Genomic DNA, 13647 nt, shown 5'->3' with positions numbered 1-13647 from the left:
TCAATACAGGAATGGCAGAATCTAAAAGCACTTAATAATTATGCTTAACAGAGTTTCATTTAAGCAAAATTAGGTATATTCTGTGATATAGAAGAGTTGTGTTCAAAGTCCACTGGAGATGTGGCTCTTTTTCATCCTGCCTTGACTTTTTCCAGCTCCAGATCAAAGAAAAGGAACCAACTGAATTAAATCCTTTGTTATCTTTGTTTTTGCTATCTCCTGACAGGTGAGCCCAAAGAAGTGTGAAGCTGAAGAGGCAGAGCCACCAGCTGCCACACAGCCTCAAACCCCAGAAACTCAGACCTCTTATCTACCAGAATCAGAAAGGATTCATCCCACTGTGTAAGTGATAAATCTTGACTGGGGTATAAAAAGGAACTAGGAATGTGGGACCAATCTTTGCTGTCTAGGATTCTTTGAGAAGCCCTAGTTTCCTTTTAAAACATGAAGGCAGGGTGGGAGTGTAGCTCCTTTAAGGAGCAAACAACTGAAGCTTCTATCTCCTCACTCAAGATGTATAAAGGAGTCAACTCAGGGAATCTTAACTCAGTCTTTAACTCATATTTATTAACTACACCTGTGGCCACGCAGTTAAACAAAGGATATTGAGGGTTTGTAAAGAAGCACAGTCCTTCAGCACACAGTGCAGCAGTATATGAAGTTCCTATGAAGTCAGATATTGATTCCTGAGCCCCTAAGATTCTTCGATTGATCTTATAATTATATCAGGTTAAATTTGTAATTGAATAAATACATTATTCATTATTCTGAACTTGAAATTATAAGAAGTTATTGAAGCAACAAATAAAAAATTTTAAAAAAAGAAGTCATTGAAACCAGGTGTGGTAGTTCATGCCTGGAATTACAGTGACTTGGGAAACTGAGGCAGGAGGATCACAAGTTCCAGGCCAGCCTCAGCAACTAAGCGAAGCCCTAAGCAATTTAGTGAGATACTTAGTGATACTTACTGAGCCCCATCCCTGGCCCTTTTTTCAGTTTGAGACACTAATTTAAAGACACTAAAGTCTCAAACTGAAAAAAGGGCCAGGGATGGGTCTCAGTGGTAAAGCACTTCTGGGTTCTTCCCTCCCAGTACCAAAAAAAGAAAAGTCATTGAGTCAGAATTCATGGTTTCAATGTTTCATGGGAAATGAGGGGGCGGGGGAAGCATTATAGAAATAGAAATAGAATTGCTTAGCTTTAAGACATCAGGAATTTTGAACTGTTTTAGAGAATGTCTTATGCAGACTATTAGCCTCAAGTTGTTCCATAATTGTTTTTATGTCATTTTAGTACTGTTATTATCAGTATTATTTTTCCTGTGTATAATAATCTGATAATTTATACACTTAGGAGACCTTCAGATTGTCTTTTGACTCTGAATTTTGGAGGTTAGTGGGCAGGGGACATGATTTATTATCTCATATCCTTGTGATATTAATGTTCGTTTCATATGCCTTAACATAGATCTTGCCTTGCTACTGTCCATTCTCATATTCTTGCTTCTTCTGCCATCTTGTGGCCATTACATTTTTTGGTTTGATTTTCCTTTTTGAGATGGGTATATTATCCTTTGGAAAAGGGTTTTTCTTCTAGGACCATAAAAGAAAACTCAGCGGATACTGGAAGATGTTTAGAGTTCCTCAGTTATATCATCAATGAGAAAATGGGGTGACATCTTTCCTTCCATATAACTCATACAGACATAACATCTGCTTTCCCCTTCCTGCCCCTATTCCATGAAGGTACAGCGTGCCCTTTTTTCACGATGTTGACAGTTTCAAAGTGGGTATTGACAACCTACTACTAATTTGCCCTGAGGAACTTCTTCCTATGCACCTCAAGAAACAGTAGTTTTCTTAAAAGCTCCTTGCTAGCCTTAAAGTTCTGGGTTTGTAAGATCCTAGCAATAGAAAAGCATTTTATGTTGTTTGGAAGATTCTTTATTTCTCAACTTTCCAATTCAAGTCCAAGGAAAATGAAGCTTGGAGTCATATACAGAGTTTTCCTTCCCGGGTAAAGGTGGCTTTGACCTTCATTCTATGATATAATCTAGTCACATTGATTTTGACAAAGTATTAGGGAAATGACACCATCAGCAAATATTGAGATTGTCCATTGTTGCCTAGGCAAGCTTCATTTGAGCATCCTGTAGACTAGAGATGCAGTCTACATTTGGAATAGCTGAGACACATCCCTCTTACCTTCTTTCCTTCTGCTGCCTGCCAGATAGTCTCTTCAACAGCTTAAAAAAAAAAAAAATGCCCACAGGCCTAAACTCATAGGCTATTTTTAATATTAAATTTGGTGAATGAATGCTTGAGAAGTTTGCCTTCATTCTGCCTGACTCACAACATTTCTCCTAGTCTTTTTCACCTTCCACAGTGCTAGTGTTTAGTATGGGAGTCCTCTAGAGCCCTAGCCAACTTTAAAAGTGGGATCAACAGTACCAAATGGAAGAAACCATTTGTGGCTTAACCTTTGTTGTCTTCTCTCAACAAGAAGTGACAATGATTTAAAAAAAAAACAGCAATAAAGTGTTAAAAAATAAATTAGACTTTATCTTCAGGACTTCTTACTTTTTGGAAGAGATTGGCTAACTTATTTGCTATACTTGGTTAAACCTGTTCCCATTATGAGTGCCTGAGGAATTCTAGGTTTATGAGGTCAGGTGTCTTTTTTATTACTTAGAACAGGGATTTGTAAGCCCTCAATCCTATTTCAATCAATCCCTGTTCCAAAATCTAGTCTTCTCTCTCCTATGGCTTTAACAGAAGTTTCCTCATACAACAGAAATTATAGTACTCTCTTTTTTTTTTAACATTATAAAACAGTAGGGGATAAGGCTGAGGCAGGAGGCTCTCAAATTCAAGGCCACCCCGGGCGACTTAGTGAGACCCTGTCCTTTTTTTTTTTATATTTATTTTTTAGTTATAGGTGGACATAATGTCTTTATTTTACTTTATGTGGTGCTGAGGATCAAACCCAGTGCCTCACACATGCTAAGTGAGTGCTCTACCTCTGAGCCACAACCCTAGCCCAAGACCCTGTCTTAAAGAAAATGTTGGGAATGTAGCTCAGTGGTAGAACATTTGACCTAGTACGCATGAGGCCTTGGGTTCAATCCCTAATACCACAAAACAAACAAACCAACAATAAGGGGCAAAAGGAAAAAGGATAATAAAAGTGTATAGGCAGCTATATCATTTAGTAGTAGTTAATTCAAACCTGAATTAATTAAACACAACCTTCTGACACAAACTTAGCAGGCATTCGCAACTTAAGGCTCTTGATACTAAGGGAGTATTTCTGTAAACCAATGTGACAATGTAATTGATATTTTCCAGGGGATCTACAATGCCTGTATCCCAAGTGATGCATAAATTAAAAAAAAAAAACCGTAATTTGTCATAAGTATTATGAGTTTGCTCATTGAGAACTTTGTATCTAAGGACATACCCTCCAAAATCATACTGTCCTTAGTTAACTTGGAACTAGTAAGTTCCTGAGGGATCAAGTCCCAGTATTTGTTACTAAATTTCCATATCAGTTCATAAACTTCTCGTGAATTTTCTGTAATAGCTAAAATTCAAACACATATGCCTATAGGAATTTATTTTTTTCCATTAATTCTTTTGAATCTCATTTACATAAAACTACAAAATGTTTTTAACTTCCAAGTGGTTCCATCCTTTTCTTCTGGGCTCTAATGCTGTCTGTTTAATTATGGATAGCTTATCCCCACCTCTCACCCCCTTTCCCCATACCATTTCACAGATTTTTAAAAGATTTTGGGAATATTTGTGCAAGAACTTAAATAATGGAGGGAAGAAAGGGAGGTGCCTTTTGTTTAAAAAGGATGGGACAGTTTCAAGGATTCTTTATTATCTTCTGAAAACAAGGTCTGGGAAATTCTCGGATCCCACAAAATCAACCAAAGGGAAATAGAAGAAATAGATCTCCTGTGTCTTAAGAAGGCCAAGGAGAAAATTGTAAAATTCATATTCTAGAAAAAAATGAGATAAAATTCTCAATAGCAAAAAAGTTCTTCCTCCAAGTAAGCTACTTCTGGACAGGCAGTTTAGCAGCTGAATGTATTTTAGAATGACAAGGAATGTTTAGGATGTTTTGAAGGTAACATTTTCTGATGGGTAATAGTCTTTTTTTTTTTTTTTTTTTTTTAAGAAAGAAATTTTTAGGCCAGTAAGCATTTGATAAGTATCTACTTGGTGCCCACTGTGGCACCCTAATTCAGAAATATTTAAAGAGCATTTCTTTGTGGGCTAGGAGCCAAGGGATGGAGTCCCTCCCCTTGAGAGTCTGCATGGTGGAGGTGAGGGGCAAGCAAACTAGTCTTCCTTGTAGAGAGTAATAAGGGCATTGCTGAAAATCTTTCATGCTAATCACTGAATAATTTGGCTTCAGAGAAAGAGGAGACTAATCTGAGTCAAAAAGAGCTTCAGAAGGGGCATCAAATGAGATAATAGCGAACATGTGTTGTAGTGCACCTCTGCACTTTGGGGTGTTGTCCAGGCCAGACTGGAGCTAACATTTATTACACTGTTCCATGAAACAGGTATTGTTAACCACACTGTACAGATTAAGAAATATGCACAGGATCAGAAACTATCTACTATCACAGTTTGAAAGAAGATGGTGCCAGGTCCTAGCAGTCTAATCCAGAGTTCTCTTATATTTTGAGCAGACAAGGACCATATGTGAATGGGAATACTTTTTGCTTATTTGTTTTTCCCACTACTAGGGATTAAATCCTGGGGTACTCTGCCACTGAGCCTGACCTTGAACTTGGTATTCTCCACTCTCAGCCTCAGGAATAAACTGGGATAACATGCATGCAGCACTGAACCTGTCTGAAAGGGAACTTCTAAAATTATAAACATGACTGAGGCCTAGACCAAAAAGGCCTGGGGGATAGGGGGAGGTGTGCTGGGGATGTAGCATGAACAAGGCTGCAGATTCTATCCCTGGCACCAAAAAAGAAAAAAATCCTTAACTTAAAACATGTAGTTTAGGACTTTAAGCAGCAGTAAGAAATTTCACCCCTGGCTAAAACCTCTGGTGTTAAAAATGCCCAGTGGTAGGGGACTTGCCTAGCATACACAAGACCTTGGGTTCATTCTACAGCACCGCAAAAAACAGACAAAACCTGAGCTTTTTGATTAAGTTCACAGAATCTTATCCTGGTATTAAACCTCTGCTGTCCTTAAAATACAAAAAAAGCACCTTTGCAATCAACAAATAAGCATTTTGAGTATCTGCTGAGTGCTTTTTCAATCTTTATGGTCTGTTTTACACTTTAACATGTGGTCTGGTGAAAACGCCCACAATTAATATTTTTTGTTTTGTTTCTGATCACTTTCTACGCAGCTGATATTCCCTTCCCCTGTCCCAAGTAGCAGCTTTCTCACTTCCAGTGTCTAGTCTACTCCAAAAAGTAGCCTTCAAGCTTCAGGTATGCAAGGTCCAATTGCCCCGGTTTTCCTTTTCCTAACTGGCTCCAGGGAATCCTGGGGCAGAGTGACCTTATTAAAGACTCTGTGAAACAAAGTTGTCTGTCATCTCTTCAGAGACACCCACCCTCCCTTCTCCTGGTATTTTGAAAAGGAACTCTCTCTCCCTCCTTATCCTGGGAAACAGACTGGATGGAATAGTAACACGTGGTCATTGCCTGGGTGAGCTGCCAGTGATTGGATAGTGACTATAGTATTGGATAGTGACAATTCTGTTCCCACCTCCCCACCTTAAGCATATGACTGGTCTTCCATGCTTGCTTCCTGGGTTGAGGGTAGTGGGCCCATAAAAATATTGCTCATGTCCCTCCATTTGTAGAAGGAATGGAGGCTTTGGTTATCTTTAATCATTTTTCAACTATGCTTATCTATCTTCTTTAATCGTTTTTTTTCACTCCCAACTCTGCTGGTTTCCCTTTCTTCTATTCTCTGGAGTCTTCCAATCAAGGAGCTGTAACTTTATGTCCTCTCCACCCAGCCCCCTCCTTGCCCCTGGGAAGACTAGGAAAGCACACCTCCCCCTATCCCCCAGGCCCTTTGGGTCTAGGCCTCAGTAGCTGTTGTAATCTGAGAAAAGAAGGAAAAAGGCCAGGCCTCTTGAGCCAGCAGTCGGCTCCCTGTGGCCTGCCAGAGGATAAGAACCTTGCTCACTCAGCTCCCTCCCTCTTTTCTTTCCCCTCCCCTGCTGCAGCAGGGCCCTCCCCCATCCGCACACACGGGCTGCTGGGTAAGTGGCAAGATGGCTCCCCTGCATGTCTCCGGCTGATCGCTGCCGCTCCGCCAATACAATAGAGCCAGCCACTACCAGCAGCCTGGCCCTCTTCCTCCTCCTCCTCCAGAGAGACCAATCCAGCCGAACTCGGGGTTTGCCGTGAGGACTTAACGCTTATCTCTTAAAAGCCAGATCTATTTTAGCCTCCCCACACCACCACCACCACCACCTCCCCTTCCATTTACCATTTTTTGGATCCCCAGTTGCTGCATCTCTATTTTCTCTCTCTGGATCGGGTGGCTGGGGAGGAGGTGGTGGGATCTTGGAACAAGGAAGGTGGTTTTTTGGTTTTTTTTTTTTAGGATTTTTTGTTTGGTTTTTGTTATTTCTTCCATTCCAGAAAGGGATAAACAGCACTTCCAGGGGGAGAAAAAAAATCATGTTATCAGAAAGCAAAGAAGGGTGAGAGCTTCACATTTCCATGTATCCCTTTTCCCCACCTCTCTAGCTCACCTCATCTTTCTTCTCTTCCTCATGGCTTTCGTTCCATCTTTCATTTTGGTTTGTTTTCAGTCATTCTGCTTTCCCCCTTTGTCCTTCCTGCCCGAATTGTGATTGGCTCCACTTGCCCTCACTGTGTGGGAAATAGGCCTTTTTTTTTTTTAATATATATATATAAGCCTTTTTTCTAGATTCAAGTAGTTGAATCGCGTGTTTCTGTGGGGGCCTCTTAGCTGGGGGCACAGGCCCAACTTCCCCTCCCCCTAACCTGTGCATCCCTCTCTGACTCCCCTTGGGAAGCTATACTGACCTCTGAGTGTCAAGCAGTCTGTTGGGAATGCTGAATTTTCTGGTGGTGGTTATCGGCCTGGGGACGCTTGGGCTCCTGATCATATAAATTGGATTTTTTTTTTTTTTTTGGCTTGATATTTGGGTACTAGAAGGAGTAAAATTAAAGATAGAAGTTAGAAATGAAGACAAAAAACAAAGATGGAAAGATAGTTTATCTGAACTGAAGCTCGGGGATTCTTTGCCTAAAGTGGGTGCCAACTTGTGTGATTAAAAGTGGGGGAGTGGGTTCAGTGTTTGGTTGGGGGAGCTACATGCTGTGGGGGAGGTGTGTCCTTACTGGGAGGCCTGTTCTCTTTATCTCTAGGAAGTTGGAATGAGGGAATGGGGACAAACTGGGTAAAAGTCAAATGAATATAAGAAAGGTTCCTACACCTCTGAGCAGGTAAAAGTGGCCTGATTCTTTGAGCTTTTGTACTCTTCAGCAGTTTTAGTTTTTCCTTTTAAATGAGAAAAGATCCTTATTGAAGCTCAAACCTTAACTAGCCCTAGATTCCCCCTGCAATCCCCACCCCCACCATTTTCCCTGTTCTGGTGCCTCCAGATCCAGTGGGTCAGCAGGCCTTTACTTATTAAGCAGTTGATTAAACACAAGGATAGGATCATTTGCCACAGCCATGGCCGTTCTTTCTTGTGTTTTTAAGGAATCAGGTCCCCATACTTTCTCATACAAGGTAAAGGTGCCTGTAGTCAGGGGGATATGGAGGCCACGGGGTTGTGGGCAAATCACAGTCACTTTAGAGGGACCATTTCAGCCAGGAGAGTCTTTCTTTCATGTGAGCATACTCTGGGAAGAATAAGTGGTGTCCTAGCTCCACAGCAATAGCCCATGTAGGCAGTGGATCCATGCTTTTCCCCCCAAGTTTCCCACTTTTCCTGTGGTGGCAAGGTTTCTAGTCTGATCTGAAAAGTGGCCATCCCAGTTCTACCCAAGTGATGAGGCATGGGGGTTTCATTATCCAAAATCTGACATCTTGCTCTTTCTTCCCCTTGGTTCTTTCCTGCTCTCCCCTCCAAACCTCCCCCCATCCTGTCAGTGAGGAGAAGGAGGAAGTGACAATGGACACAAGTGAAAACAGACCTGAAAATGAGGTTTCAGAGCCTCCAATGCCTATTGCAGACCAAATCAGTAACGATGACCGCCCAGAAGTCAGCGCTGAAGATGAGGAGAAGAAAGAGGTAAATATCCAAGCCACCTGTTGGGGTGGGTGGGCTGAAGTGATCCTAGGGGAAAGAGTAGACCATTCTGGTGAACCCTCTTACAAAATGGGATAATTTAAAGAGGGGATGAGGCAGGTCCTTGGATCAAGACAGGGCCAAGGGAGAATTCGCTGGTTTAGCAAGGGAGACCCCTTGTGATGGGGACAGGGTTTATTCATCCTTTCCCTGTGGGGGAAGTAGTATAGTCCAGACTCCTGGAAGTTTGTAGCTAATTGGAAGTCTGTTAATGAATCTTTTTCTAAGACCCAGGCTCAGCTTTTCCTGCTATTTTCCCAAGCTCCTCTAGATAACTCCTTGAGCTTTCCCTCCTTTTTAAAAGCCTGATGGAGGTCAACGCCATCTAGTGGGCTTTGGTGGTTCTCACCAGATGAGCCATGCTGAGGAATTTTTGTTCCTCATCTGCCCCCCAGTGGTCTCATTACAGATATGTAGCTCCTTAGAAGCTAGCACTTGGACTGATCCAGAAGGTCCTTTCTCCATATCTATAACCCCTTGGCCTCCCTTTTTGGCATATATACTCTCTGGTGTCCTGCACCCAATTCAGGGGGCTCCCCCCATCAGAGCCAGCGAAATCTTCTTGGCTCTTACAATAATATAATTAGCTGGGTTTGGGAGTGGGATAATGGGTGGGAGGGACTGTTGTGTGTGTAGCCTTTCTCTGGTGTGTGTTGCGGGGGCGGGGGCCGGTGAAAGTGATTTGATGTGCAGAATATTATTTATTACAAGGTCCTTCTTCCCCGTAAAACTTTGTCCAAGTACCTCATGTACGGTAATCCGCCCGTAAAATATAACCCTGCCCAACTGGCCAATCGCTGATGCCGCCTCTTCCTCTGGACCCACCCGCTGCTACTGAGCTGCCCAATCAGAGCCAAGTCTGCTATCCAGGTGTCTTGGCCAGAGGGGGGCATGTATGTGGGCTCCTGTGATGGGCCCCCTTTTGCCTCCCTGTCTTGCTTACATCAGGGGGCCAAGAAGAGCACTGTTTCTGGAGAGACTTGTATTGAGAAAAAGCATTTGGAAAGGGGTGGACTTGCATCATCTCCCTACTTGGGACACCCCAAGAAGAGCTTGTGCCAGTGCTGGGGCGCCTGCCCACATGCCCTTGCCCTATCAAGGATTGTGGGTTGCCTTGTTTGCTACAGACTCTTGGGATCCCCATCTAGGGCACCAAGACAACCTAAAGAGTCAATGTTTGTGATCACAGTGCCATGCTGTAAAACACTGAGTGGGGCCCTCGGCTTAAGCTGTGACGACTAGGAACCCTGCAGAGAAGTCTAGGGTTTGTGCCCCAGGGATTTAATGCTGATGACATCCCAGCCCATGTATCACCACTTGCTCATCAGATGGACTTTCCTTTGGTCCCTGTTGTCCATGGTGAAGGGCAGCATGTTGATTGCTCCAACTTCTCCTCCATCCCTGGAGGCAGGGGCTCATTCATCTACCTGACTGGAACCACTGTCTCAGCTGGAGTCCCTGAGGAGATGCTGCCCACAACTCAGAAGAAAAGTATTCTGACCTTGCTGCTGAATGTGCACCAGGTCCTGGGGATATTCACCTACTACCCCAGGCTACCTTCATCAGAGGCTCCATGATCCCACTCGATGAGAGGACCCCTTCCCCAGTTACAGGCAGAGGAGAAAGGGACTCTGGAGTCATCACCTGGATTCCAAGTATTGGGTGGTGGTATTGCTGCCGCTTGCCACTGGTGGACATAGGGTCCTGCTTGCTCTCATGATAAAAGGCAAGGACCATTCCTGCTACTCACAGGCCATCTCATCAGGGACTGCAAGATGATGCCCCTACTGGGCCAGGACTGATGTTTCTGCCCCTTTCCCCCCTCTACCCCTCGCTGAGCCTGGCCACCGCCAGTGAACTGTCTTGACATCATGGAAACTGGGCAGCGTCCCCCCACACGTTTCCCTCCCGCCCCCCCTGCGCCCCTGGGAGGACTCTGGCAGTGCCGTGCTGACTACCACGCCGTGCGCCCACCTTTTTTGCCAACCCAACCCCCCACCAATTGCACAGCGCCTAGCAGGGAGGGCTCATTCTGATTGGACCGGCGGTTGACTAGATACAGTACACAGTGAGGTGCGATTGGCTGAACTGAAGATCCCAGGTGTGAGATGGTACCTGGAACATTTGTCATATTCCTAGTTTATTTTCTTCTTTATTTTCTTCTTCTTTTCCTTTTTTTTTTTTTTTAATCTTTTTTATTTTGATTTTTTTTCTTTATCCTTATTTTTCTGATTTCTTTGTTGGATTTATTTATTTGGTTCATGTTTTTCCTGTTTTAATTAAGACCTTTTTTTTTCTCACTAACTTACCCATCGAGAGCGGCCCAGCTAAGGGTCAGGCTGGCCCTTAACAGAGACCAAGGAGACTTGGTTAGACGACACAAACGGGGCCGGGGGTGGTTAGGGAAAAGGGATTTCATCAAGTGGGTTCTGCCCTACCCTTTAGAAGGGTGGTAGGGTAGTCTTAGTTTTTCCAGAAATAAGCACCTAAAATCTCTGTTGCCCTTCCCCATCCCCCTTAGTTTTGTCCGTAGTCTTTATTCCATTCAGTGTTTTAGGGGAGAAACATATCCAAACTGTCTTCTGGTCCTTGGCAGAGCCCCTAAGGCTTGAGCCCTGATTGGAGAGAAAACACTAAGGCTCTCCTAGACTGTAGACAGTGGTTGAAAAGAATGACAATGTATCTGGGGACATCCTGTCCTTCACACAAACTTCCCTTTTCTAGAGAGACCGTTCATGTCTAGTGAGTCTGATGTGGCCCCTTTCCTGTGGTGGGGGCCTAGATAGTCCTGACAGCCTGCCCTCAAGCATTCCAAAGCCTGACACTGTTAGTGGATGTCAGGCTGGGGATTGAGAAAAGGAGGACTGCCCTGCTGAAGTTGCCATCCCAAAGTTGATTTTCCTTGTTTCCTTGGGTTAGCAAGGAAGTTCCTGGGAGAGTAGATGACCCAGTTCTGGGCACAGTTTGTTGGGCTTGGTGTCCTCAACTTGTAGAGATAGTGGAAGAGGGCACGCCCAACATCTATAAAGGTATGGGAAGCTGCTGATTCCTCTTCCAGCTTATTTCTGGTAAAGCTAATACATAGGTTTGGTATGGAATAGATGTCTTCTCCCTGCTGATGTTTGGTTTTTATTTTTTTCTCTAACTTGCATTGATTCTGCTTCGTTTTTGCCGTTTGCCGCTTCTGTTTTGGTCTCTGTCCCTGTCTCTGTGTCTCTATCTTTCTCTGTCTCTTTCTGTGTGTCTTTGGAGCCTATGCTAAGACTGCCCCATTTAACCTCCTTCCCCCTCTCTGTGGGGTGTCTCTCTTTCTCTTTCTCCCCCTTATCTTCTCTATACAGAGCTCGCTGCCCAAATCATTCAAGAGGAAGATCTCCGTTGTCTGTAAGTCTAGCCCTGAATCCCTGATAAAGGCCAGGAATACCATCAAATCAGTGTTCATAGAGAAATGGAGTCCCATTCTCTCTCAGTGAAATTCTTAGTCATCCCTTCTCTGCCCCTTCACCTAGCAAATCTGTACCTGACATATTTTGGGTTCCATTTTGAAATTTAAAATTTTGGATAGTCCTTGTCATGTTTCTCCAGTTATATTTTAATGAGATGCACTGTGTCTCAGATCATTTCCCACCTAGCTTTAGAGGCCTTTTTGTTTTTGTAATGAGGTCTGCCATGTTTCCCAGTTTGGCCTCAAATTCACAGTCAGGACTCCTTCCAAGTAGCTGGAATTATAGGCACCTGTCCTTATGCCCAGCTCTTAACAGTTTTCCAATGTGGAACTCTAGATTACAAAAGTATAATAAGTTGGATGTGATGGAGCACCCCTCTAATATCAGCTGCTCAGGAGGCTGAGGCAGAAGGATAGCAAGTTTGAGGCCAGTATGAATAATTTAGCAAAACCTATCTTTAAAAAGGCAGAGAATGTAGCCCTGTAGTAGAGTACTTCTGGGTTCAATCCTCCCTAAACCCCCTCCTCAAAAAAAAGGTATAATAGTTGTTTGTTTATAATTTAGATATCAAACTGTAGTGTTGGAATTACAGTATGAGATCACATTTTAATTTTAAATTCTGCTTAGATTTTTAACATGACGTGGTCATTTGGTCCCCCACTGCCACCACCACCATTTTAGGGACTGAACCCAGGGGAACCTCACCATTACCACCAAGCTACATTCCCATCCTGTTTTGTTTTTTATGTGGAGACAGGGTCTTGCTAGGTTGCCAAGGCTAGTCTCAATCATGCAATCCTCTTGACTCAGCCTCCTGAGTCACTGGGATTACAGGTATGCACCACCATGCCCAACATCTCTTTGGTTTTTATGCATTCCTATACCTAGACTGTCTTCTCTTCCACGTCAGATGTTTTTGCTTACCATTTAAAAGCTCAAACTGCACTAAGGCAGGAGGTCAAGGAAGGAGGATTAGAGTTCAAGGCAGCCTCAACAATTTAGCAAGATCCTATATCAAAAGATGAAAGGGACTGGGGATGTAGCTCACCCCAGGTTCAATACCCAGTCCAAAAATAAAATAAAAAACAGCTGGGACTGGGGTTGTGGCTCAGCAGCAGAGTGCTCGCCTAGTACATAGGAGGCCCTGGGTTCAATCCTTAGCACCAAATAAAAATAAACAAGTAAAATAAAGATATTGTATCCAACTAAAAGCTAAATTAAAAAAAAAAAAAGCTGGCAGTGTAGCTCAGTGGTAGAGTTCCTGGGTTCAGTCCCCATTACAAAAAAAAGAGAGAGAGAAACTATCATTTGATGAAAAATAAATAAAGCTTAAACTGCTAAGGCAGGAGGATCACAAGTTTGTGGTCAGCCTGGGCAACTTAGACACTGCCCTAAAATAAAAAGGATTGGTGATGTTGGTCAGTGGTAGAGCACCTGTGGGTTCAGTCCCTAATGCCAAAATAACAACTGCTCAACAAACTAGTTAGTTATCTCTCCCTTTTTGCTTTTATAGATTATAGTTTTTATCTGTCAGAAAGGGACTCCAGCCCTTTTATTGGTCACTCTGAAGCCATATGATTTCTTAAGTTAACCTTTTACTAAAACTCCAGTCGAAGGCAACCTGTGGGTATTATGGTGTGAACCAGCAGAGGGCCTGAGACCATCTGACTGTTGGGTCCTATTTCTTGGGGACAGCAGCTACCAAGGGGGTACCAGCTGGAAACAGTGACACAGAGGGTGGCCAGCCTGGTCGGAAACGTCGTTGGGGAGCCAGCACAGCCACCACACAGAAGAAGCCCTCCATCAGTATCACCACTGAATCACTCAAGGTGAGGTGGGAAGAGCCAGGGAAAGGGAGGACAAGACATGTTAA

The 13647-nt window shown here is 43.4% G+C and overlaps 1 protein-coding gene across 1 annotated transcript in view; it reads left to right on the top strand.

The window, feature by feature from the left end:
• Acin1 (apoptotic chromatin condensation inducer 1) overlaps window positions 1-13647 on the top strand; it is a 35964-nt gene that overhangs the window by 17216 nt on the left and 5101 nt on the right. Inside the window, 4 exon segments of the mRNA XM_046465291.1 lie at window positions 227-342; window positions 8130-8271; window positions 11670-11712; window positions 13470-13603. Of these exon segments, the coding sequence (XP_046321247.1) occupies window positions 227-342; window positions 8130-8271; window positions 11670-11712; window positions 13470-13603 (435 nt within the window).

The sequence above is a fragment of the Marmota monax genome, unplaced genomic scaffold, assembly GCF_021218885.2.
Source record: "Marmota monax isolate L192 unplaced genomic scaffold, Marmota_monax_Labrador192_F-V1.1 WCK01_AAM20220418_F8-fsc00079, whole genome shotgun sequence".
Classification (NCBI taxonomy): Eukaryota; Metazoa; Chordata; class Mammalia; order Rodentia; family Sciuridae; genus Marmota; species Marmota monax.
The sequence above is the reverse complement of the archived record's forward strand: the minus strand, read 5'-3'. Positions and strand labels throughout refer to the sequence as shown.